The sequence below is a fragment of the Fonsecaea pedrosoi genome (genome assembly GCF_000835455.1).
Source record: "Fonsecaea pedrosoi CBS 271.37 unplaced genomic scaffold supercont1.1, whole genome shotgun sequence".
Taxonomy (NCBI): Eukaryota; Fungi; Ascomycota; class Eurotiomycetes; order Chaetothyriales; family Herpotrichiellaceae; genus Fonsecaea; species Fonsecaea pedrosoi.
In genome coordinates, this window is record NW_013550615.1 from 3917907 (window position 1) to 3942448 (window position 24542).

At 52.7% G+C, this 24542-nt stretch overlaps 8 protein-coding genes across 8 annotated transcripts; 5 read left to right on the forward strand and 3 right to left on the reverse strand.

Annotated features, from left to right (window-relative positions):
• Positions 1–514: 514 nt before the first annotated feature.
• Positions 515–3190, forward strand: Z517_01431 (uncharacterized protein; the record flags this gene model as incomplete). The annotated part of the gene is made up of 1 exon (XM_013434391.1): positions 515–3190. The coding sequence occupies one exon, from the start codon at positions 515–517 to the stop codon at positions 3188–3190; it is 2676 nt and encodes an 891-aa protein (XP_013289845.1).
• Positions 3191–3945: 755 nt separating this feature from the next.
• Z517_01432 (uncharacterized protein) lies at positions 3946–7466 on the forward strand (the record flags this gene model as incomplete). The annotated part of the gene is made up of 4 exons (XM_013434392.1): positions 3946–4210; positions 4354–4511; positions 4575–4744; positions 4940–7466. 4 exons carry the CDS (start codon positions 3946–3948, stop codon positions 7464–7466), a joined length of 3120 nt encoding a protein of 1039 aa, XP_013289846.1.
• A 1352-nt stretch (positions 7467–8818) lies between these two features.
• Z517_01433 (thioredoxin) lies at positions 8819–9244 on the reverse strand (the record flags this gene model as incomplete). The annotated part of the gene is made up of 1 exon (XM_013434393.1): positions 8819–9244. The coding sequence occupies one exon, from the start codon at positions 9242–9244 to the stop codon at positions 8819–8821; it is 426 nt and encodes a 141-aa protein (XP_013289847.1).
• A 1092-nt stretch (positions 9245–10336) lies between these two features.
• Z517_01434 (uncharacterized protein) lies at positions 10337–12835 on the reverse strand (the record flags this gene model as incomplete). The annotated part of the gene is made up of 1 exon (XM_013434394.1): positions 10337–12835. The coding sequence occupies one exon, from the start codon at positions 12833–12835 to the stop codon at positions 10337–10339; it is 2499 nt and encodes an 832-aa protein (XP_013289848.1).
• A 2981-nt stretch (positions 12836–15816) lies between these two features.
• Positions 15817–17263, reverse strand: Z517_01435 (uncharacterized protein; the record flags this gene model as incomplete). The annotated part of the gene is made up of 5 exons (XM_013434395.1): positions 15817–15902; positions 16075–16705; positions 16772–16979; positions 17042–17179; positions 17235–17263. The coding sequence occupies 5 exons, from the start codon at positions 17261–17263 to the stop codon at positions 15817–15819; spliced, it is 1092 nt and encodes a 363-aa protein (XP_013289849.1).
• Positions 17264–18149: 886 nt separating this feature from the next.
• Positions 18150–19443, forward strand: Z517_01436 (uncharacterized protein; the record flags this gene model as incomplete). Its single annotated transcript, XM_013434396.1, has 2 exons — positions 18150–18258; positions 18317–19443. The coding sequence occupies 2 exons, from the start codon at positions 18150–18152 to the stop codon at positions 19441–19443; spliced, it is 1236 nt and encodes a 411-aa protein (XP_013289850.1).
• A 673-nt stretch (positions 19444–20116) lies between these two features.
• Positions 20117–20818, forward strand: Z517_01437 (uncharacterized protein; the record flags this gene model as incomplete). The annotated part of the gene is made up of 6 exons (XM_013434397.1): positions 20117–20168; positions 20213–20263; positions 20329–20356; positions 20408–20451; positions 20507–20596; positions 20646–20818. 6 exons carry the CDS (start codon positions 20117–20119, stop codon positions 20816–20818), a joined length of 438 nt encoding a protein of 145 aa, XP_013289851.1.
• Positions 20819–22523: 1705 nt separating this feature from the next.
• Positions 22524–23853, forward strand: Z517_01438 (uncharacterized protein; the record flags this gene model as incomplete). Its single annotated transcript, XM_013434398.1, has 5 exons — positions 22524–22763; positions 22819–23059; positions 23115–23407; positions 23460–23655; positions 23714–23853. The coding sequence occupies 5 exons, from the start codon at positions 22524–22526 to the stop codon at positions 23851–23853; spliced, it is 1110 nt and encodes a 369-aa protein (XP_013289852.1).
• Between the last annotated feature and the right edge of the window lie 689 nt (positions 23854–24542).

Below are 24542 nucleotides of genomic sequence, written 5' to 3' on the forward strand. Positions count from 1 at the left end.
TTGCCAAACAAAGACAAGATGAGTCGCAAGAACAAAGTGCTGTCAGAAGCCAGGATGGCTTGCGGTAAGTGATTGGCATTTAGATTCTGTCAAACGGGATTTCTACGCGCTGCATTTCCCTGACACTCTCCCTGCGCCCGCATGCGCGCCAACGTCATTCAATTCGTCATTTAGTGGCTGTGCCAAAACACCAGCCACAGAAAATGTGCACAGCCACCGACTTCGAGAGCTAGACTCTCTTCTCTTGCGCGTGTCTCACAGTCACCGTAGCAAACCATACCCCTCAGATCTGACTGGCCAAACGCCCATTCACAACAGCATCGCAACACTTGAACGTGAGGCTGTAACCTCTGCAGTCCCGTTTGATCCCGAACCGTGATTCTTGCCTCCCGCAATCTCCAGCGCAGTGGAGATGAACAGATATTCCCGTCCAACAACAAACTCGAGAGATGCAGCTGGAGGACTGTGAGACGCCTCACCTAGCGTGATTTATTGCTTGAGATGCTAACGCTCTATGTTCCCAGGGTTGGATGACCTCTGTGTCCGATTCATCATAAACCTTCCCCCAGAGGAGCTGGAGTCTGTGGAGCGCATTTGCTTCCAAGTTGAGGAGGCGCAATGGTTCTATGAAGACTTCATTCGGCCCCTTGACCCATCTCTCCCATCTCTTTCTCTACGCGCCTTCAGCCTACGCATATTTCAGCACTGTCCGCTTTTCTCGCAATGGTCTGCCCAGCACCATACCACCGCTTTCGCGGAGTTCCTGGCTTACAAATCCCGCGTGCCTGTCCGAGGCGCTATTCTGCTAAATGAATCCATGGACGAGGTTGTCCTCGTGAAAGGCTGGAAGAAGAGCGCGAACTGGAGCTTCCCCCGTGGGAAGATCAACAAGGACGAGAATGATCTCGATTGTGCGGTGCGGGAAGTCTATGAAGAGACCGGTTTCGACGTTCGTGAGGCTGGCCTCGTTAAGGACGAGAAAGATATGAAATATATCGAAGTTACAATGAGAGAACAGCACATGAGACTGTATGTTTTCCGAGGAGTACCCAGAGATGCACATTTCGAACCCAGGACGCGGAAAGAGATCAGCAAGATCGAATGGTACAAATTGACAGATTTACCCACGTTAAAGAAGAATAATCATCGCCAGCATGACGGCAGTGGTACGGATCACACAGCAATCAACGCAAACAAGTTTTATATGGTGGCACCCTTTTTGAACCCGCTCAAGAAATGGATAGCTCAGCAGCGAAAGAAGGAAAACCGGTACAGCTCACACCTAGCAGCTCCCCCAATGGTGCCGGAGGATGTGACAACCGAAGACGAACAGAACGGCATTGGGGCACGCCTTGGAGAGTCCTTACCACCGGCCATCAGTGATCTTCCTGAAGTCTCCGAGTCTAACGTTGTCGACCCAAGCTCACATCTTAAGGAGCTTCTTCATATTGGAGGGCAAGCTGCACCGCCTCAAGCAGCATTGCCACCAAGTCATATGCCGCAGGTCGACACTGAAAAGTCCAATGCTCTTCTGGCTCTTCTGCGAGGGGATCCGCAGAACCGATCAGTCGCTACCGTACCTCGAACTCCACTTGAACAGATCTCGTTGCCGCCCGAGGTTCAACAATCGCCGCATATCTCCCATGTACGACAGCCACAGATAGACCAAGCCCAGCCCCCACCTCCGTTCCAGGCGCAGTTTCAAGGCAATGTGGTTTTGCCCGCACAGCAAGCTCCCCCGAGACCAGATTCGACAGCTATCTCGAATGCGGCCGCTTATCCCATCCAGAACATGCCACGGGTCACACCTTTCCAAAGGACTTCCGATCCATTATTTGCGCCCGATGGAACCACACAGCACGGACGAGCGGCCATTCCCCCAGCCAGTGCGTTGCCTAAGCTGACCAACCACACAAAAGCTCTATTGGATGTTTTCAAGGGAGCGACGAGCCCAACTATTCAGCCAGCACCTCAATTCGAGCCGTCGACCCCTAACACTTTGGGCCGGGTTGGGGCTTCGCAGCCAGGGCAGGCGCAAACGCAGAGTGTACCGACCGCCCTTCGACTCACGGACAATCACGCCGTCCAAGGACCTGGCAATATTCTGCCCCCCTGGTCTTCAAACGCACCGTTACAGGGTTCCGCAAATGCGGGCGTTGCAAGTCAGGAATTCCCTGTGCTGCCTTCCAGACGACCTCAGAATGCACAACAGTCATCCCTGCTCCAGCTTTTTACCCAACCATCACCGCCTAGACCAACGGAGATCTCAGTCGTTCCACGCCCACCGCCAGTGGAACTCGCAGCGACGTCTGCTTCTACTTCGTCTCATAACTCGAAACTGAACAAGGAGGACCTTCTGTCGTTGTTGGGAAAGGGCGTTCAAGAAGTACCAAGAAAAGCGACCGAGATAAAACGACCCTCTCCAAAAGAGGGCGAAACGTCTGCTACGATCAGTGGCCCGTTGAATCAACCGGAATTTGAGGTGGTCTCCAGAGCAAGCAGGCATGCGACGAACGAGATGGGTCGCAGCCCGCTTCCTGCCAACAGGACGCTGTACGATCCCAATCAACCTACGCCGGTCAAGATTTTGACGCGTTCAGAAGAGTCTCGCTCTCAGCCTCCACGGTCTCCAAGAGTGCCCAAATCTACCTCAAGGCGGACAGCGAGGGACAGGGCAACCCCAAAGGAGCAAACGAAACCGTTCCAGCCTCAAATTCTTCGTCGGCCGCAGAACACGGAAGCAGCCATCGCTGGTGGAGTCGCCAGTGTGAACGAGACTCCAAATCAGCAGCCGATTTCGCTGGCTGCGGCTCTATCACCTCAATCTGGGGCAGACTTTGGCGAAAAATCGACACCGAGCCGGAAACCATCCCAAACCGAGGCGCAGAAACAAACGTTGCTGTCTCTGTTTGGTGGGGGACCGGACACTACGCCTAGGGCAACAACAGTACAGCCTAGTTCGGGCATAGTGTCGCCTTTGACATCTAGTCAAATCCTCAGCGCCAATGGAGAGGTGCCACTCTCCGGGACTGAACCCATTTCCACACGGACATCCCGTGTGGGAAGCATGACATCAATTATGAGTGGGCAAGGAACAGGGCGCGCTGCGGGTGAAAAGCGACAGACAGGCGCAGAGAACAAGGCGTTCCTCTTGGGCTACTTGGGCAGAATCGCAAGCCAGGAGCAATGAAATGTTTGGACTTTATGATTGGACTGAGCATGAAGGAAACTGGGCACGGGCTGGCGGTCTGGGATGTTCGGAGAGCACATGTGCGACGTTGTGCGGGAACCAGGACAAGCCAAACGCGGACCTATACGAGCGGGTTCGTATTCGCATCGGCCTTTGCGTAAGCGGGGCTCCTGGGCTCTCTGGCTTCTGCAATTTCTCTCGTGATATTCTCGCATTAAAGGCATAATTTGTGCACTAGGAGCGTCGGAAAACATGGTTATTTTTGCCTCCGTTCTTCCGTCGGCATGGAAGAGAAAATTTTCCATTCTGGTCCCCGCGAGGATATGCTCTTTGGACCTGTACCACGACGAAAGCAGTAAAAGGCGCGAGCGTGTTTGTAAACATTCGTGGAGTCGTAGGCAGCCAATTGAAGAGATTGGCAGATGATGAGCTCAGCTGCATGGAGGGATGATTCAAGCAGTGAGTGGTTCGAAGGGTACCCAACGAGGCTAGCTGAAGGGTTTACTCTGGACGGGTCTTGACTTTGTATCTGTCCGCATAAGTCAGATACGGGATAAGAAGAGTTCGATGAGTAGGTAGAGTCAAGTGGAAGCAGGGTGGCGCTTCGGATCCATAACAAGCTCACCGATGTTTGTGCTTGTTTCGTGACGATCAGGTTTTCTTCCTGGTTCCAGCAGTCGTCAACGATCTGTTCTCTATACACAGGATTTCTGTGATCGATATTGTCGACGCTGCGGTTTCGCGAGGCTTCGACCATGGCCCAGATGGTGGCTGCGCGGGTGGTGGCATTAGGGAACTACTACTTGACGGCAACGAGTGACGCAACGCCCAAGACAGAAGCGCCAGAGGCACCACCAGAAGCTGCGGCGGCGGCGGCGGCGGCCATCGAGTCTAAATGCTCTTTGTCATCATGCGATCCAGATGTTTCCCCTCCCATCAGCGAGGAGCTGGTCGCCAGCTCCAATGCGCACATCCAACAACAGCCTCTTCGCTCTCCTTCTGCTCCTCTTTCCCACAGCAGTAGGTCATTATGTGATGTCGCAATCAGCAGATTGTGGTTCGCCGTCTTGATGTCTCCGGGACGCCAACCTTGCCTCAAATCTTCCACTGCTCATCCCAAGACTGCCCAGTCCATGTGCTGACTGTGTTCCGCCCACTTTCAGAACGAGAACCGGATGCTGCCAGCAGTCCTCGTCGCGATTACAATTACAGCCTGACCCCGGGGACGCCCAGCGCAGCAGCCAACATGTCTCCCAACCTGATCGTAGGCTCATCCGAGCCCCAGCCTGGCTCCGAACCCGTCCTAGATCCCATCTCAAGGGTACCGTATACCTCCAATACCCACTTGGGCTCGCACCGCTTGGCTCACTCATTGCCTTTCTAGCAAATCCTGGAGAGGACCCAGTCGCAAAGCAAATTGCCTGCTTCTTCTCAAGGCGGTGTGAATTCCAAGTCGCCTTATGCAGACTCCGGTTATTCCGACTCGGGGAGCCTGAAAGCCGAACCCGCTTCGTTGCGACGGGTTGATAGTAGCAATTCGGGCAAGGAGAAGAAGTAAGTCCCCTTGGTAGAAGTCATGAGGAACAGGCACCATCTTTTTTTTGTGCCCCGAATCCTTTCCCCTCCTCCTGTTTCTGATCTTCATGGATAAGCACCTTGTTTCCATGTGCTCTCGGCGATCTGCTGCTTCTCGGCCGCGGCGCTGAAAGTTGACCCTTTGCGGTATACTAATTGCCAATGTCTCCGCAGGAAAGGCGTCTCCTTCCTCAGTCGAATAATGGGCAACAAGAAACGGGATTCCTTTGACCTTCACGACGACAATGCTTCAGAGGTCGGTTCTGAGGTTCGACCTGCTGGGGTCGAGGCCGAAGTCTTCTCTCAACCCGTCGGCTTCATACCCAAGTTCCCTGCGCCACCACGATATATCAAGGTAAAAGCTCAGTATAGAAAGCAGAAGGACTTCGACAGGTTGTTCCTAGCTCAGATTCTCCTGGGGACGCCGCCGTCCAAAAGCCGCAAAGCCGAGATAGACTCGAAGATCCACAGCATCAACGATACTCCCGGTGATGTCGTCCCACCACTCCCTAGGAACTCGGCGAACAATGCGATATGGGCCATGGAATTCTCAAGAGATGGAAGATATCTCGCTGCTGCCGGACAGGACAGAAAGCTGCGGGTGTGGGAAGTCATATCATCCGCAGACGATCGAGAAATGGAGGAGAAACTTGCGGAGACAGACAACGATGGGGAAAAGGTCAAGCTCAATGCACCGGTCTTCAAGAGTAAACTCATTCGCGAATACGATGGCCACACATCGAGTATCCTGGACCTCAGCTGGAGCAAGAACAACTTCCTACTATCTTCATCCATGGACAAGACCGTCAGGCTGTACCACGTGAGCCGCCTGGAATGTTTGTGTGCATTCAAACACAACGACTTCGTCACCTCGATTCAGTTTCATCCCCGGGATGATCGTTTCTTCTTAGCGGGCTCTCTGGACTCGAAAATACGGTTATGGAGCATCCCAGACAAGCACGTCGCCTACTGGACACAGGTCTCCGATATGGTTACCGCCGTCGCATTCACACCAGATGGGAAGACCGCCATCGCTGGTTGCTTGAATGGGTTGTGTATCCTCTATGATACCGAAGGCCTCAAAGCGCATTCACAAATTCATGTTCGATCAGCACGGGGCAAGAATGCCAAAGGGAGCAAGATTACGGGGATCGATACAATCTCATTACCTCGAGAAGGCAGTCAGCCAGACGTGAAACTCCTGATTACCAGCAACGACTCAAGGGTGCGGATGTACAACCTAAAGGATAGAACTCTGGAAGTCAAGTTTCGCGGCAACGAAAATTCCTGCAGCCAGATACATGCTTCGTTCAGTGATGATGGGAAATATGTCATATGTGGGAGCGAAGACCGCAAGGTGTACATATGGCCAACGTCCGTCAATGAACGGCCCGAGAATGACAAGCGGCCGATGGAAGTGTTTGAGGCTCACTCAGCCATTGTCACTACCGCGATAATGGCTCCTGAAGCGACGCGACGTCTATTGGCACAATCGGGGGATCCTCTATATGACCTCTGCAACCCACCGCCAGTGACCCTGGTCAGTCGTGCAGACTCTGTCATTTCGTCTCGGGCTCCCACAAATAACAGCAACCTTTCAGACGACAAACATATCAAAGACGGAACGAGGGTATCGGAATCTCCGCGTCGTGCCCCAGAGACGCCTGCATATTTGTCTCGTCATTCGCATCCGGGCGGCCAGATAGTTGTCACCGCCGACTACACGGGACAAATCAAGGTCTTCCGGCAAGACTGTGCTTTTCAGAAACGCAGACACGAGTCGTGGGACTCGACCTCCAACTTCTCCAGAAAAATGCTCGGTCGGAGCGGATCTGTGGCGACTCGCAATTCTGTGACCTCGTCCAATCACCGAAACTCATTCGTGATGAACCCGAAGACCCAGTCAACAGATCGCATCTTGAGCTGGAGGAACTCTGTGAGTGTAAATGACACCACAAACAACAACGCCTCGGCCAGTATGGTGGATTTCCGGGGGCAACTGGCCAACAACGAGCGGTCCCGTAGTGCGTCGCCGAGAAAGATCTTGGGCCATCGTCTTTCACTTCACCGTTCGGCGGCACCGCCTCGAAAAGACACTGTCACTTCCCCCACGTCGCCCGAGTTCCATTCGCCGTTACAACAGATCCATAACGGCCCCTCGATCACGGTCCAGTCTCCAGTCGTTGGCTCGCCTGGCAGTTTTCATTCTGCTACCCAGAAAACTCCGGATCAGGAATTACTGTCTCCCCAGATCTCCCTGAAACCTTTACCTTCAAATCCCACACCAGGTGATCTCCCACACAGCCCGAATGATCCGCTGTTCCTAGTGGATCAGCAATCATACCTCGCCTGGGATATGAAGAGCACATTATTACCCATGGCGAAGCATATACCGAGAACTCCGGGCTTTTTGGGACCGGACGGTAACCCCCTCTCTCGCGCTCCCAGTTACATGAGCCAATTGTCCAGTGAAATTACTGGATCTGATCGTGATCCTAGTCCTGGCGGGAGTATGGGGGACGACGAGCGAAGGTTGTCAACTGTTGATACCAAGAACCGCAAAGCCCGGTCACGGAGGCGCAGCAGTGTGGGAAGTGAGAGTGATCTGAAATGTAAAAATTGTGGAGGCACGACATTCAAAGCGACCATGACGGACAAAGGCCAAAGTTTCAGGTGCAAAAAGTGCGGGACTGCTGTCTGAACCCTGCCAGAAACATGCGCTGAATGTCCTACATACGATGTCTAAAGGCCATTGGGAAACACTGTTGTTGCCTATTGGAGTCAATGGGCAGATGCGTTGAGCGTTCTGCACGATATTCAGCAATGGTGGGTTACATCGGATTGACACAGATTTGACAGCAGGACGTCGATGACGAGGATGATGAGAAGCCTCAGCTCTATCCAGCAACTCACGATTGATGCGCAGACGAAGGACGACATTTTTTCTCTCTCTATTTTATCTTTGACGAAGCACGAGTCCCACGGCTGCACTACAGGAGGCGTTCAAATCATCAATGTACAAATAGTTTGGACTAAAGGGAGGGAGGAAAGGGGAAGAATACGCTCTATCTGGTCTGGTACAGGCAGGTATGGGAATTGTATATAGGGAAATAGGGATAACTACTACTAGACACATGTATATAGAACATTACCTAGTAACCTAGTACTAGCAGCGAACAACGTAAAAAGCTAGTGTGCCCGACTCGATTCGTTCTCCAGGAGTTTTTTTCTGTATACATGGCATAGCGTGGCTGGGCAGCCTGAATCTCTCTTGACTGTTGACTGTTGACTGTCTGCGGGTGGGCACGGGCATGGGCACGGACATGGGCCAGTTGTGGACTGTGGAGTGGACGGATCTCAGAATAAGGTAGAGGGTGTGAAGGAGACTTCAACCTCAACTTCGACCCCAGCGAGCTTGAACATTACCGCGGGGAAAAGGGGAGATTTGCCATAGTCATAACGACGCCCGAGTCGCCTCGGGCGGGTCGATCTCTGATATACGGAGGAGAAAGATCCGTTGCGTCAATCGAGTTCTGGTCGGGCCGCCTTTGGGCAGATATGATTTCAATAATAGTCCCGGTAAGGTCGGGGGTGTGGAATCACTCGTTCTCAACGACTTCTGCACTCGACATCTCGACAGAATGAAGGACAACGCACGACAGGAAGCACGACGTACGACGCACGACGGGTCATGTCTTGTACGCTGGCCATTCAGGTTGGCTAAAAACCGACGACGACGTTGTCAAGAAACGGGGACAGGTGGAAACGTAGTAAAGTAGTGACAGAACATTCATTTCCTTTATGGCTATGTTCAATAGGCAATAGTACAGCACCCATCCCACTCCAGGGAGCAGCACTTCCGGGATAGGATCGTCATAGCTTTTCGTCTTGTCTCGGCATCTTGATTTTCTTCGGTGCCCTTTTCATCCTCGTTCAGCTAAACGTGTCGTCTAAGGCCGTAAATCTCACCGACCCAAGTCGAGCCGTGGTTGATGACGCGTTGGCGGTGTGCAGAAAAGCCCCGAGTCCAATTGACCTTGTCAAAGAAAAGGTTTACAAATTCTTTCTTATCGCGGCCTCGAGAGCGTGCTTGTTGGCACCGACAACCTCGGCGACCTTCTCGCCGTTCTTGAAGATCATGAACGTGGGCATGGCGCGCACGCCGAGTTCCTGAGCGACATCGGGGACTTCGTCCACGTCAACCTTGTAGAAATCGACCTTGTCCTTGAAGTCGTCCGACTCGGAGAACTTTGCGACTTCGGGGGCAATGACCTTGCAAGGACCACACCAGGTGGCGAAGCAGTCGAGGACGACAAGCCTGTCGGCAGGGGCTTGCACGATCGAGGTGTTGTACGAGGATTTGCTGTGGATGGGGTTAACACCGTACTTTTTGGCAGGTTTGGGAGCATTGCGAGCTTGCTCCTCACGCAGCTTGGCTTGATGGTAGGCTACGTACTCTGCAAGGTTGTGGACGACCATTTTGGACAATGATTGAGAAAACTGGGTAGAGTGTGTGGTTGAGAAAGAACGGGTCAAGGCAGTTGTTCTAGCTTGGAGTGCAGACTTGGATCCAAGTAACAGGCGCTGGAAGTTGATGGAGGAGCGGATTGAGGCGGCCAGCGTGAAGATTATATAGAGAAATAGAACTGCGTAACGGAGGATTTGTGAGGCTGAAGGAATCTAAGCTGGGGAGGGGTTGGACGGTTCGGCTGGACTGGACGATGAATGGTGTAAATGAGATAAAGGGGGGGTAGCGGGTGGTGGATGGTTGGCGGTGGAACGGCGAAGAGTGAGTGAAAAGATGACGCGATTAGAAATCCAGATGAACAAGTCTACCGTGTAGCTCCTCAGTATTTGAATTTTTGGAGACGAGGAATTCGGGGGGGAGTCAGTGAGTGAGAAAACAGCGAGAGATTCCGTAGGCAGAGCCCGAATGGATGACAATTGTTGACGTCATCACGGATGCGACACATGATCAAGCAATTGGCGGATTATCAGTTACTCCGAAGTCCGGACAAGGTACTCGGCGACTCGGTGCTTGATATTATTATACCTCGTAATACCTCGTAGTGTTTCCTAATACAGAATACTTTGTATTTCGTTATTCCACCGCGAGTCCTGCATAAGACCTCTCGCCGTGTCCAGAATCCAGGTATACATACATGTAGGCCGATTTCAAAACTTACCAAAGATGCCAAGTCCGTCAGTCGTGGTTCAATCCCCATCGTAGCGGACTGTCATCTCTTCGGCAAATCAATTGCTTCATTCAGCAGCTATATACCCACGCTCTCTTAGCCAGACTCTGTCCTCCCGCTAATTGTAATTTAACTCATGTTTCGCCAGAGAAAAAGGCAAAGTGCTTTGTGTCCCCATTATAAAAAGAAAACCAATGTTAAAAGAGCGATCTGGGGTATCAATTTTTTGCATCGTGAATGTCATAGGAATAATCACCGTCAAGACGGTGATCCCGGCGGTCGACAATTGGGATTTTACTTCCACAGGCCAAAATATAGAAATTGGACAAAGGAAAAGGAAAAGGATAGTGTTCCGTTGCTTTCGACACAGCTGTTGTCACTCTGTCGGTGGTAATGTAGGCTGCTCCCGCTGCGGTGGTGGTACACTCTGAGAAACGCTGGCACTTCGGGGTGCACTCTCCGACTGGGTCGAGGATCGTCGAATGTCCAGTAACCTTGCGCTGCCAGCACTGATATGCTTCGCATGGCCTTTGTAGTCCACGCTCCTGGCGCGTAGGAGTGTGGGTTCCTGAGTTTCCACTCCCCCAGGTTCGCCTTCTGCGAGTTCGCCTTCGTCCTCCGCATCCGAGCTAGCTCTTCGAGATACGTCCAAATCGTCCTTGTCTGTCTCCTTGAGCAATCCTTCCTTCGACCTTGCTCGAGTGGGTTGCCGAACCACGGTGGCTTGGCGGGCGATCCCGGCGTGCCATCTCTCGTCCCCACCTTGGGCAGCTGGCATGTGAGGCATGTCGGGAACGGGGCTTTGCTGGCGCTCCCGCTCTAGATCGATGACATTACTGCTTGCTCTGCGCCCCGCAGAAGCCACCGAATCTCGACGCCCACTTGGGCCCCGGGACAACTTGTTTAGGTATTCGTCGTTGGCGAGGTCGTCGTCTTCTGGTTCGAAAGACCCAGGAATCGATTGCGGAGGAATCGAGGACTGGCTTTGTCGGAGTGGGTGGCCCATACTGCCTGAGAGCCTCTTGGGAGGCTTTCCTGATAGCCAAGACCCTTCCGAGTCAACAGAAGCCAGGGATTGGGACAAGCCCGCGCCTGAGGTCGTCCCGCCCATCTCAATGTCACCACCTTGAGGATGGCGACCTTCCGCTGCCCCATGGTCCAGTGCTGCATTACTCGAGCTGGTGGCTAGACTTCGATTGTCCAAAGTCCCTGACACCGAGTGTCGCGGTTGCCTAGATACCTGAGCTGCCTGTGGGCTAGCCATCACTTCCGGGGACTGAACACGAGAGTCTGGAGGCGAAATGGGAAGTTCGGGCAGATCCTCGCGGAACTTGGACATGGTTCTTCGCGGCACCGAAGAGGAGTCAGATTTTCTAAACGTGCGCGGAACCACCACGGGTGGAAGCTGTTGCTTTCGTGCAGCAAACGATTCGCGTGAAGTGTTCGAGAACTCGGACGGTGTGCTTCGACCACGGTCAACATTGCCGCCTTTGCGTCTCCCTCCACGCCTGAAAAAGCTCGTCCAGGAGCTGAGCTGTTGATTGCTCTGGTCCGAAGCGCGTCGATCAAGCGATCCATATTCTGGAATGTCTGGTGTGATTTCGCGAGCGAGTCCACTCGTTTGAGAAAGACTTTGCCGATCAACAGGCCCTTGCGTTGGAGAAGTAGGGGGGGAGATTGTAGCCGCCTGAGACGCTTTCTCCTCGGTCCTGGCTTGAGCTGCGGAAACCGTTCGAAGAGGCGATTTAATCGGCACTGGGGGTTCTTCATCTCCCTCGTGGAGGAACGATTCTTGTGTGAGATCGATATCTTGCTCATCTTCGAATGGATTTCTAATTTGCCGCACCGGCCGAGCTTGTAAGCTTCCTGGATCTGCAAATGGATCGGTTGATTGAAGCGCAGAACTCGGGGATTTGCGTGCGACAGCGGATTGCGATGTTTCTCCAGTATTGCCAAAAAGCGCACGACCCCTTCTTTCAATGTCCTCAACGGGGACTGTGAGGACATCATTGTTTGCGCGGCGACCACGCATTTCCTCCTCGCGCTGCCTATCAGCCTTTCGTTGAAGCTTCTTCTCCAACCGGGCACGGTCGGCCTCCTTTTTCCTTTCCTTACGTTTTCGATCCCTCTCCATCAACTCTCTCAATCCTCCTGCGTCGAGCTCGTCCGCTAACTCATTTATCCTTTTCCTCGACGAGGGGTCCTCCTCTTCTATGGCTTGCTGCACCGAAGGTTTTACTCTTGCTGGTTGCTTTCCAGCCGAAGGCCGTGGATTTGCCACGTACGTAAGCGTGGGTCTGGGGCTCAATGCTGCCAGGATCCCAATCTTAAAAGACGCTTGGTTGGAAAGGTCTTCAGACTCTTGGATTGTTTCCGGCAGCGGCAAGGACACCTCTGACGTCGGTCGTTGAAATCTTCTGTTTAGATCACCCGGAATCTGTTTGGTGTCTCGTCGAAGTGGCCCAGACCCGGAGTATGTGGTTGGCCTTTTCAAGTTTTGGATTGGCGAGCTCATGGCACGCACCTCCCTCTCACGAGCATAGTCCTCGGCCTTTCTCTTGCTTGACTTTCTCCGGTGAAGTGTCGGATCGTAACCAGGGCGTCTGGCTAACAGCGTGGGAGCCTGCGGGAGTGCCGTGAAATCTTCAGGGCCAATACTTGTCTGTGACATTGGATTGTGAGAATAGATATCACTCCTTTGAAAGCCACCACCTGCGTCGTAGGAGCCCTTTTTGTAGCCGAGTGACTCGGCTGTGGGTACGCTGATGGGTAACGTCTGGGCTCGGGGGACATTTCTGGGATGAGAAGGAAGTCGCTGTTTCGAAAGCCTTCGAGGCTTCTCGTCTTGTCCGCGTTGACTCGCTGTGCGGCCCATGGTAATAATTTCTTGAGAAGAGCTTGTATCTGTTCGGGGACGGAGATCTGTTCGTGTTTTCTCCAAAAGTGAGTGTCGTCCTTGGTCTTCGCCTTGAGTCGCTCGGCCTTTTTTGCCTCCACCAAATGGCCAAAAGCCCATGCTGAGCCCAGCGGAACCAGATCAGAGGACTGGAAGGGGGAGGAGTTTGGTTAAGGGACAGAGCTGAGTCGAGGTGGAGGTTCGCAAACCCTGAGTAGAGACATCAACGACGACCCGACTGGCGCACGACAGGGATCTCAATGTAGGAGTAAGGAGTCAGGGCTGTTCGACCAGCCGTGGTACAGGCGGTTTCGAAAAGGTGATGTTGTTATTTCAAACTCGGTTGTCATAGGGGCGGCAACGCCACGCAGTCGCGGTCGCAATGCTCTTTTGTCGTTGACGAGAAGGACAATCGGATGGATGATCGGTACGTCGAGGCAGGTTGATTGATAATTAATTTATGGAAAGGCGAGTACTGAAGGGTGAAATGGGTGTTTGAGATAGAGCGGGTGATGATTCGTAGAACAGCAATAGAGAGCGCTCTCTGCCGGGCAGCTTTGGAATGAGCGTGACCTGAACAATGGTGGAAAAACGTGGTAGAGGAACGAAGCGAGGCAACTGGGACGCAGGTGCTTTGCTGGTCTGGCGGATGGCGAATGGATCAAAGCAGTGCAGAAGTGCCAGTGACGAATGGTGACGATGATGTCGAACGATGAGCGAGTGGCGGCCGCGGCAGCAGTACACAGTAGGGGACCGACCTCCTTAGAGGCATGCAGGTGCTAAAAAGAAAAACAACTGGAGGCGAAGAGCAAGTCTGTTGGCAGGTTAAGCTACGGACTACGAGTATTTAGTCTTGCAGACGGGGCAGCCCTGAGGCGTGTTTGGTCGGCGTGCTACTGAGAACTGTTAGGCGATCGATGCGGGCTGGAGTGGGGCACATTGATGCCCATGGTGCCCGTGGCGCCCGAGGGCCATGGCAGAACTGAAGCCCACAATAAGCCCATCCATCCTTCAGCCAACAGCCGCACCGTTTCAGGGAGGCACCCGAGGGCCCCCGGGGAGGGGTATTGCAGCCACCTAACTGCCCTACCACGCCTACCTACCAACATGCGCCTCTCTCGAAACCTCCTCCGTCACCTGCCACTACCTACTCGAAAAGACCGGGCACTGGAGCCAGTGATGATCCTCTTCCCATACGAAACTAGTCTTTCACTATTAAGTGATCCGTTGAAAGTCGATGCAGATCACGCGTGGGAAAGTAGGTCATTTGCATCACAGCTATTGTTATTTCAAGGTGCTCCATCAGAGATCAACCTCATCTGCATGAAGCGGAATCACAATAGATCTGGCACCTCGCATTGGTCAACCACCATGATCCGGGGGATATTACTCCAATCATTCGTGGCCGCCTGTGCCGACCAGTGCGAGGGCTCAAAGGCTCTTGCTCATTGAATTCATCTCCCTCTTCTTACTCGGACAGCTTTGATTGAAGCTAACTTGATGCCAGGACCAAAGTTTTACTGCCCTCTCCTTCCTTCTTCCATAGTCGGCGCTCGTAAGCTAGATTGGTCCTTTTTGGCAGCCATGGTTAATCCCTTCAGCCAGGATACGACGTTCCAATTCCCCGTGGCCAGGGTGTACGCAACGGGAAGCCGACAGGAGGTCAGGGAACGTCTTGCTGACATGCAAGGAACACGGCAGACGTTAAGGCACAGGTACAACCGTCGCCCGGTGAGTGTACAAAGCAATGCCACGAGTCACAGCAGTTATTCCTGTCAGCGTGTCTGTGCAGCGAGAAAAGCCCCCGAGACTGTTGTGGGAGCGCGGGGCAAGAGGAAGCCAAAGCGGACAAATCAAGAGCCTGCTCAGCACAACAAACCTACCATCGCACTACACCCGTGGTAACTCTCCAAAGGCGCGAAGAATCATGCATCCGTCCCAGTTGTTCCTCTCAACCTTTGCGAATGGTTGTCCGCCAGCTTGCAAGGCCAAAACACACGTTGATTCTTGTTTGCTACGTCGATGACGTCTACCAGGGGTGGTTGGCATCTATTCCGTACATTCCCTGCTTTGCGTCCCTAAGCCACCTGCAACGGACTTTGATAGCTTGACAAGACCGTCCAGGTACCCGAGCCAAGTCTCTCTTCCAAGTCGAATGGACCTCCAATCCCTGCCTAGCTGACTAGTTCTAGCTGGTAGCCGGTTCATGGATGCGGCGTGCGTGGCCGGTTCCTGCATCTGATCGCTTCCTTTCCAAGCGCATGTCTCAGACCCGACAACCCTGCCTGCTTCTCGACACAGCGGATGATCTATTTCGGATATCCTGACCAGTAATCGCAATCAATCGCCCTTCTTGCCGGGCCTTACCTGCACGACGCCCGCATTCAGCGCCTTAGAGTATTGATGCATGATATTCGAACGAGGCCGCAAAAACAGCGAGAACGAGGAAGCAATAGAGGGGCCGGGGCAGGAGTTAGAATCCGGTTTGGGGGGCACGGGGGACGCCATTTGTCCTGCACCTCGAACAAAAACTCGAAGCTATGTGTGTAACTAGCGGGTGTGGCGCCTCACCACCGGAGCATTTTCAGCCGCCAGTGGCGCCGACCTTGTGTCTGTCCTTGTCGGCAATCTTTCGATCGGCGAGTCAAGGTACGCGTACAAGGTCCTTGGTATCCCTGCTGTCAGGTCACAGCGATGCTGCGTGCGGAAACGGGTTTCCAACCGTATGTCGCAGTTTCACCCAGAGAAAGTGCTCGTGCTCATGGCCCAAAGACAGTTGGTGTTTATGCATTTAGGTTTGATCAATCAATCTCCAGATAATGAATAGTATGACTTTTCGAGATCGCACATATGCTGATAGATCGAAACTCCGGGAGATGGTACCGAGATGAGCGACGTCGCCGTGGCCTACTCGTAATCTTACTTTCACTACCTCGCACTTCTCTCCCAATAGTCGACTCTCATAGTCTGGCCTTATTCTCGAAAACTTCGTCCACCAATTTCACGGCTGCTTTGGAGCAACCATACGACGACTGATACCCGGCGCCTGTATAGCGTCAGCAACAAACGCGACATAGCCCTGCGTCGGGGAGCTGGAGCGGAACAGAACGAACCCCGCCATGTTATGGAGATGGGTAGGGAATGTTCATGTCAAAGAGACCAGCTTCCAGCTCGAGGTAGGGCAAAACACAAGGGAACGGGACGTCACTATCACTTACCGCCTGCACCGTAGTTGTGAACTGTCCAAACACCGTTGATTTTCTCCTTTTCAATTCTTGTTCCTCCTTCCCGCACGGGTCTCAGACCGACGCCATGTCGGATTATGTCGAGGTGCTCAATGCCCTTGCCTCCAGTCAACTCGGGGCAGATGGCGACGCATCGTTTCATGATCCTAATTGCGAGATTCGGATCGGGCTGTGACTCCCAGTTTCCTTTTTGATAACAACCGCCCAAAATAGTCCCGCCACCAGCTGCCCGAGTCATGATATAGCAGGCTTCATCTGGGCCGTCATCGGTTCCGGACGTTCCATACATTGCGGGCGCTGAGTTCCTGACCACAACAATCTGGCCTCGTGCAGGAACAACCGTCTTGTCTTCAACACCGCCGAGTTTGGCCGCAGAAAGTCCAGTACAGTTGACAACAAGATCGGCCGGGCGTCCTGAGTGATGGATGCCAGGGGCGGCCGCGTCGGCAATGTGTTTAAACACAGCTCGCTTGACAACAGCCCCATTCTTCAGACATTGGGATACGAGCCATGGCAGGTATATTGCAGTGTTAATACAGACTGACGTGAAGCACGTGGCGTTGTCTATCCCCGGCTGAAGCTCCGACTTTGGGATTTCGCGAAACTGATAAAGCCGGAAGTGAGCATCTCAGTCGAGGTAAGAGGGATTGCATCGGATAAAGCGACTCACATCGTCGAAAAGAGTGCTGAACCATGGATCAGGCTTGACCAGGTCAGCAAACCACGCAGCCGTGGCTGAGGAGACGTCCTTTTTCCGGTTATAGATCTCTGTTCTCTGGAAGTGAACGCCTGCCTCGGGATGGTTCTTTGCCAAGTCAAAAAGTGGCTGCCAGGTATTCCTATCCCACTCTTCTGCCGGCGTCCCCTTTGCTGATACCCTGTTGTTTCATGTTTCAGCGAGAGTGTGACATTTCTGTAAGGAGATAAGGTTTCGACTCACGGCATATAATTTGCGCCTGCCCAGGGCGAGGCATATTCGATGTCGTAGTCCCCAGGCATATGCTTTGCAGCAATTGTGACCTTGTATCGTGGATTTTTGGACAATAGGAAGGCTGTGGTCAGGCCAGCAACACCCGCTCTGCATGTGTGTTAGGCTGCGCTCGTAGTGAGATGGTTGAGTCACCTGTGCCTACCCTACGACGACAATGTTTTTGTCACTCATTGTGACTGGTCAGAGCCCTGAGTGAATTGGATCTAGGAATGCAAAGACAGGCAGAAGGGCCCAGTAGTTCGGATCCTATTGTTTGGGAGCCCAGTCAATAGGATGAATTCTGAATAGGTCAGTTTCTGCCGCACTGGTGTAGCCGCGAGGATAAGGTAAACAATATGATGGATGAGGACCCCCCAAGTCGAAGAAGATTTTCCGAGTCCTGGACCTCAGCCTTCTCTTTTAAGACAGTGCCATCTCTCACTCATCTTCTGAAAAAAGACAGCAGAGAACTACTCCTAGTGTACTCACAGGGCGTCCGCACCTTTAGACGCAGGAAAAATATACGGAGAACGCAGCTTCACAAGAGTTTTGCTTGCACCTTGACACCCACACACACCCCCACCACTTCCTCAGGTACAAGTTCTGTCACTTGTCAAACCACGATAACCAGGCCTTATCAGTTAGTGTCCGCCAACCTCCTTGCCTAGCCCTCGCAGCCCCTCCTTCAATCGCCGGAGACGGGCGCCCTTTTACCCGCTTGGGCAGCTTAGGCGGCGGCCATTGCCAGTTCACTCATTTCAGAAGGTAAGCCGCAGCCAAACAAGCAGGCCATGTTTTGAGTTGCATTGCTTGACTGTGTCCAGCGTGGCCCCCCCTCTCCCCAAAGCCTAAGTGGCATCCTGTGGGCAATTGGGCAAGACCGCCTTTATCCCCCTAGTTACTGCTGTTTGACGTGGTCTCAGCAATCATCAGGAAACCCCTAGCAGGCGACCACTTTGTCGATTTCAACTCTGCCTCATTTTGCAGGCCCCTTGTCATGTCGTTGTGATCATCCACCACCTCTTTCTCCTCTCTTTCACCTCTTCCAAATGCTTGGGTCAATGGATCGGGCTCGATCATGGCTGACCATGCATTCACACAGCTTCCCAGCATGGTTCGAAAGCCCAAGGCTGTATGGCCCGGCCTGGCCAAGATGGGCATGTACCAGAAGCAGATAGCAGGCGACGGTATAGCATCGCTCTCTCCCCTCATCTCGTTGCCTATTTCAGTCTGACTCGATCCCAGGCAATTGTCTGTTTGCATCTCTCTCCGACCAACTCTACGGGACTCCGGCAAAACACCCCGAGATACGTGCAAGTATCATTGACCACATGCGAACCTATCGTCCGCTTTTCGAACAATATGTCCATAAAGATGACGTGCAACAACGAAGGACTCTCCGTTCTGCCACATTGGCCTCTCGCCAGGAGCCAGAAGACGCGTTCGAGGAATATTTGTCTCTCATGTCACGCAGCGGGACCTACGGCGGAGAGCCTGAGCTGGTAGCCTTTTGTCAGGTCTTCGACCAGGATGTCACAGTGCATCTCCCACGTATCCAGAATTTCGACAGAGATTCGATTCTCTACACGAACGAGCACCGAGGAGATCCCGCCTCTGTGCCACCACTCCACATCTGCTATGGCGGAGATGAGGTCACGCGAGCACACTACGACTCAGCTCGAAGCAGGGATGGTTCCACTCCACGGCACAAGAACAGCCCTCTTCTCAAACCCCAAGACACGTCTCGCAACGCCACTGTTAGCTCGCCATCGCCACATCTCCTCCTCAGTACCAGAGCGATCCGGAGCGGCAAGGCGGAACTATCATCTGAGTTCATCCAGGACTTCCTGCAAAAGAGCAAGAGAGACACGGAGAACAATGTGGACCAGCTCAGTGAGAAATACCGCGCACGAAGTCCTTCTGTAACCTCATCTCAACGCAGCTCGAGCTCCAAGAGATCATTGGATGAGGACGGAGAGCCTGTTCGTGCCAGCAAAAGGGCAGATAGACGGAAAAGCACCAGAAGACGTGCAGATATGGCTATTGTGGTCTGTGACCCAGACAATGAACTCTCCCCGTCAATGCCAAATGACTCGCCCAGCGCGGATACACCACCAAGCACGCAAGACACGGAACCATCCGCGGACATGCCGGCTCAAGAGAATATCCATTCCACGATCAAGGCCAAGCCTCTTGCCACGGAGGAAGGCACTGGCCCTGAAATTGTTGCCGACCCTGCGAAGCCACCGCCGAAGAGTCAGCCTCGCATCTCATTCAGTCTCGTCACCAACAAAGCAGTAACTGCCTCCGAGTCGTCCAGCTCAAGATTGATGTCGGTTGCCGAGAGGCCTAAACCAACATTGCGAGCATAGGAATTGTACCGGAGTACAGGTTGAGGTCACTTGTCCAACAGTCTTGGTGAGGTTGTTCTGCATAGCACGGGTTGGCCTGTTTTGATACCCCAGCATAGCATAGCGTCGGCGGCACATGGCACATTACAAGAATTTCGGTCAGGGAATGGGCCCTTTTTAGAGATCAGACCGTGGTTAAGATCCCAAATGATTGATGAGAACAATGGACTTAGTTTAGTAGAAACAATCATCGCTCAAGGGCATGAAGTAAAGGAAAGCAGCCCTTTGGATGATGGCTACCAGTCTTTCAAATTTCCGCGTAATAAGCGGGCAATGTGAGCCACTTGAACAAACAAATCGAGTTCAGGCTCCTGTCGTACCCAAAGCTCCGTTGAGGATCATGTTTGATTACGGACCCTGAGGAAGGATTTCGGCAGAGGTTGACGGGCTCTTGGCATACGTGTGGGTTACGAGCTTCCACCTGTTACTCTGTCCTCCAAAGCAGCTCGGCAGCTTCCCCTTTGTTGTTGTGGCCTGCGGTGCGCAGTTAGATTCTGCTAAGTTTATTCACTACTTCTTGTTACAACCCTCGCAACAGGCTACAGACTACTCGGGAGAGCCATCCCTTCACCACCTCAGCCTCCCTAAGACTCTCACGCTCGAGCCCTGTGCAAGCTGCGCCTGGGCCATCATCATGGACTTCTCCAACATATTGTACGTTTTCCAATTTACAGCGGGTTTATGCCGTGCGCACTGCTGGTAGGGTTTTACGCTCTCGTGCTAATTACAGACTGTAGCCGACTGGTCAACCTGGTCGTGGGAGCGATTATGGTCTTGGGAGGTATGAAATGAGTCCAATCTTGTCAGCGGTGCAGCCGTCAAGCACTCATACTGACAAGGTAACAGGAATCAGCCAGTTCATCCCTATTGGATTGTCGGTTTTGCCCTCTGTCAACGTTCTGCGCGGATACTAAACATACGATAGTCGAAGTATCATTGTGGGCATCTACGTGATCATCTTTGGATTGGGTATGAAAGAGACTGCATCAATATCATGCTCTGGGAAGACTAACTGGATACACAGCTGTCGCCGGGCTGGAACTATTACCGCAAGTTCCACCGTATCTGCCCAAATACGCCAGCTTTCTATTTTCCTTCCTCGGTCGCGGCATCTGTCAGTCCTCCTAGCTCCCCCATCGACTAGAGATCCTAACATTGCGCAGTCTACATCTTCGTTGGTTGCATCATTCTCGAGGGCCACGTTTTGCGAATTATTGCTGGTACCATTGTTGCTGCGATTGGCGTCGGTTACTGCGCGCTGGAGTTTGCACCCTCGATTGAGCCACCATCCAACATGCGTGACGCGGATGCTGGTTGGGGCGCTGAACAGGTGTAAGGTCCCACAGATGCAGATTATCGATTCCGGACCAATTGTTGTCACGGTCAATGTATTTTAATGTTGGTCAAGTTTTGGTCTGGTGGGCTGGTAGGTAGGTGGTGATGCCAGATCAGCAATCATCGGTAGGCGAGGAGTGTGAGGATAACCCTTGGAGTCATTAGGGTGATTGTTGTGGGAGCAGAAAAGAGGTGCACAGACGGGCGTGGAATATACGATCAGGCGCTTATGGTGGTGGTGCTGTTGTCCAGGCTCTTGCTGTGTTGGTATTCTCCAAGCTCTGACATACGGGTAACAGGATCAAGGATAAGCAGAGCCACTGTCTAATACGAAATCGAATTCGACGACGACAATCTAGCCGTAGGAATTGCCGAGCAGACGCTCGAGTGGCCAGATTGTCGTCTTTATGATGTTTCAAAAGTTGAAGAATTGACTACACTGCAGTAACTACGCTGGCTATCGACAATCTCATAGTCAACTATTTCCAGTCCGTCAAGTAAATTGCTCTGCTCCCAAGACATTGTCGTTCACGAAGTTCGAGAAAACCGTCGTATGCGACATGCCGCCGCCGCCTTCCGGAAAAGATCTGGGGAGCGGGATCCTGATTCACTCTCTCCCCCCTGAGTTCCTCAGCTTTGTTCGTGTGCCTTGCACTCCTGCTTCGTGAGCAGCAATTTGTCTTCGTCCACCTGAGCTATAGAACTGTTCGAGATATTTATCGGACACCTTGAACCTGGCGATTGTCAACCAGTGGTTTCTCGGTGGAGGCGCCATTTCACAGAGTCAACGATGCAACTCAGCCAAAGTCTCATGCCGTGAGGAGTCTGATCACTATTCTGTGCTGTCAAGAGGCATATCGAGGGATTGCTTGGCTCAAGTGAGGCCTCCACACACGGGCCCTACGTGGCAAAAACGACCTGCATACTTCAAGCAGCCTCACCCTCAAGAGAGAATGACAACCCGAGACTTGGGAAGAGGGGGACCCACATTCATTCTTCGGGTAATTGTAGAGGGCAGTGCATGTCTTCTAATGATACAAGTAATGCAAAGAAGACAACAGAAACAGTGAGCGCGCCCTTGCGGGAACCTGTCCCCAAACCTACGTATCGGGACATCCAGCTTGCTTTCTCACAAAAAGGGGCAGGTACTGAAGGCTTGTCGCAGCATGGACAAAGATACTACGCCATGGAGGCGGTGACAGAAGAGATTATGCCCGCCTGAGACATGGATGGGTTCTAAGGGCAGAGCGGTAAGTGGCTCTGTCATGGGAATGCTGATCACAAACTTGGAATACAGCGTGGACCAGGGCAACGATGGGATCACATTACATCTGCAGATGTCTTCAATAATCCCTTGTTGTCACAAAGGCTCTGTCGGGTATAACTACCCTCTCGTGTGTCCGCTCTTTGTCGTTGTTCTTTGTCAGTTTCTACAACCCGGTTTGCAAGTAAACCCTTGCGCGCCACAATCTCAGTCCAAGGCTGAAACTGTTTGCAACGGGATCTAAGGCAGGACCACAATAGAAGGGAACCTGCGTGCTATGGACGGGACAAAGCAACCATCAGATGCCGGCGCGGCCATCTCTACAAATACCGATCAACCTCCCCATCGAGATGGATGCCCTCTTGTCAATCACGAACCACAAAGTCCATCGAAGACATCACCATATACAGTTCAACGCAAGAAGCATTGCGCCTGGTGCAACATGGACGCGTATTACGTTGTGCAAACCCGTCCAGGCGACACTGGCCCGGACGATTCGCAAGCTTCATCTGTTTCGGATGAGGATCGCCCTTCGCCATGCTACACGACATTCTCCGGAGTGACGCTTGATCAGACAGGGCGCGGGCAGCTGTCTGAATTCCATGGCCTTGAGAATGACGGGACGGTAGAAGAATGGAATGAGGAATGGAAGGCCGTGGCGAATGAGGTTGGGGGATCTGAGGTGCGTCCTTTATCCGAGCTTTCGATATCAATCACTGACATACCCACCCTGTTAGAAACTGGAATCTCTTGTCAAGATTGGTCTTGCAGCCGTCCGGATCAGAGTCGGGAATGACCATCTGCAAGGTTTTGAAGGACAGACCTCAGAGCTGTCCGGTTTTCGCTTGTCTCAAGACCTGGTCATCACCTGTGCTCATTTCACAGACTGGAGTCTCCCGGGGAACAAGGTCGAATTCTACTTGAATGGCCAGAATGGCATTTGCGAAGCGATACAAGCAAGGAAGTCTAAAGCAGTTGGTAAGTCTTCATCCGCAATGTCACAACCACATATGCACCACTAACCAGGTCCTAGGTCGCAAAGGTCGGCTGACACTCCGCCTCTGGGCCATCCACGAAGCATGGGACATTGCTGTCTTTCGAGTCACAGGCTGGCCAGAAAGCAACAGCAACCTGTCCGTTCTCACGAAAGAGGATATCTATTCGGTTGGCCCGGAGGAATGGGACCAGTTGCAAGCCGGTTTAACGGGGCGATTCTGGTCAATTGGCTATAACCGTGCTGTCAACATGGACCTGCTACGCGAACATTTCGCAAAATTTTTCTCGAGACGTCAGCAGGACGAGAAGGCGGAGATCAGCCAACGCTATGTAAGTCACAATCTCCAACCCATCGGCTTCTTATCTGATTCTGTCTCGACAGGACTTCAACGATGCCAAACCACCCGGGAGTGAATTTCTTCAAGCGAACAGACGGACTATCAGCTTTGGTACGAAGATAGGAATCCCATCCCAAGCGAAAGAACACCAGGCGTGCGTCGAATTGAGTGCATGGTACGGACGATCAGGCTCAATGGTTTGCGCTGAGAAAGATGGAAGGTCGGTCGTCATCGGCATTGGTAAGTTGCGTCCTATGTCATAAATTGGGAAGACTGGAGCTGACAGAAACCTTACCAGTCCAAGGAGGCGAGCAGACCTCTGACTGCAACCTGATCTTGTTGTTCAACACGAACATGCAAGAATGGTGGACTGCCGCTACTGAGCTGGGGATTAGCGCAGGTGCGCAGGACATCAGCAAGCGAGTCATCATGCGTTAGACGGGGTTATCAGCAGGGTCAACACCTCAGAAAGGGTGGCATCTCGTCCACCAGACAGGATCTCCTTTGGGAACAGCGGTCAAAGTTGGGTCAAGGATCAAGGAATGCTGGATGAGGAAATGAGCGAGGGCGACGTGGTCTGAACACTAGCACACCACGTGCACACTAGTCAGCAGTCTCTTGCCCTCATCGGCTAGTACTATTCAAGTAGTCTCTAGGCTGGATGCCTCGTAATACAAGGGGACAATGACACTTGGGTGACACTATCCTATGCTTCACGTGACTCATCGCAGCACAGCCACGTGACTAATATCATCCATATCAGCCAATCACAAGACAGGTGTTTGATATTACGCCAGCACCATACGCGGAGTGGGTGTCGCGCCTCATGGAATTCCTCCCTCTCGACTGCATCTGTGCCGTCACTCTCCCTCTCTCAGAGGTTCCTGGGGTATTGGTTTGACATGGGTAAATGCGGCTTCTCGATTTCTCGCCAAATCGCTCATTCTCCTATCCAACTTGCCGAGTCACTTCACTGTCACTTGTGAAGCCCCCGATATTTCAGCTCAGAGCCTACCGTCTGAATCAACCGGTCCTCTCCAGTGCTCTTCGTCTTACCAACACCACTTTCACAGTTGCCTACATTCGTCCTGAAAAGGACTCTTCCCTCATATCTAGCCAACCCCGTC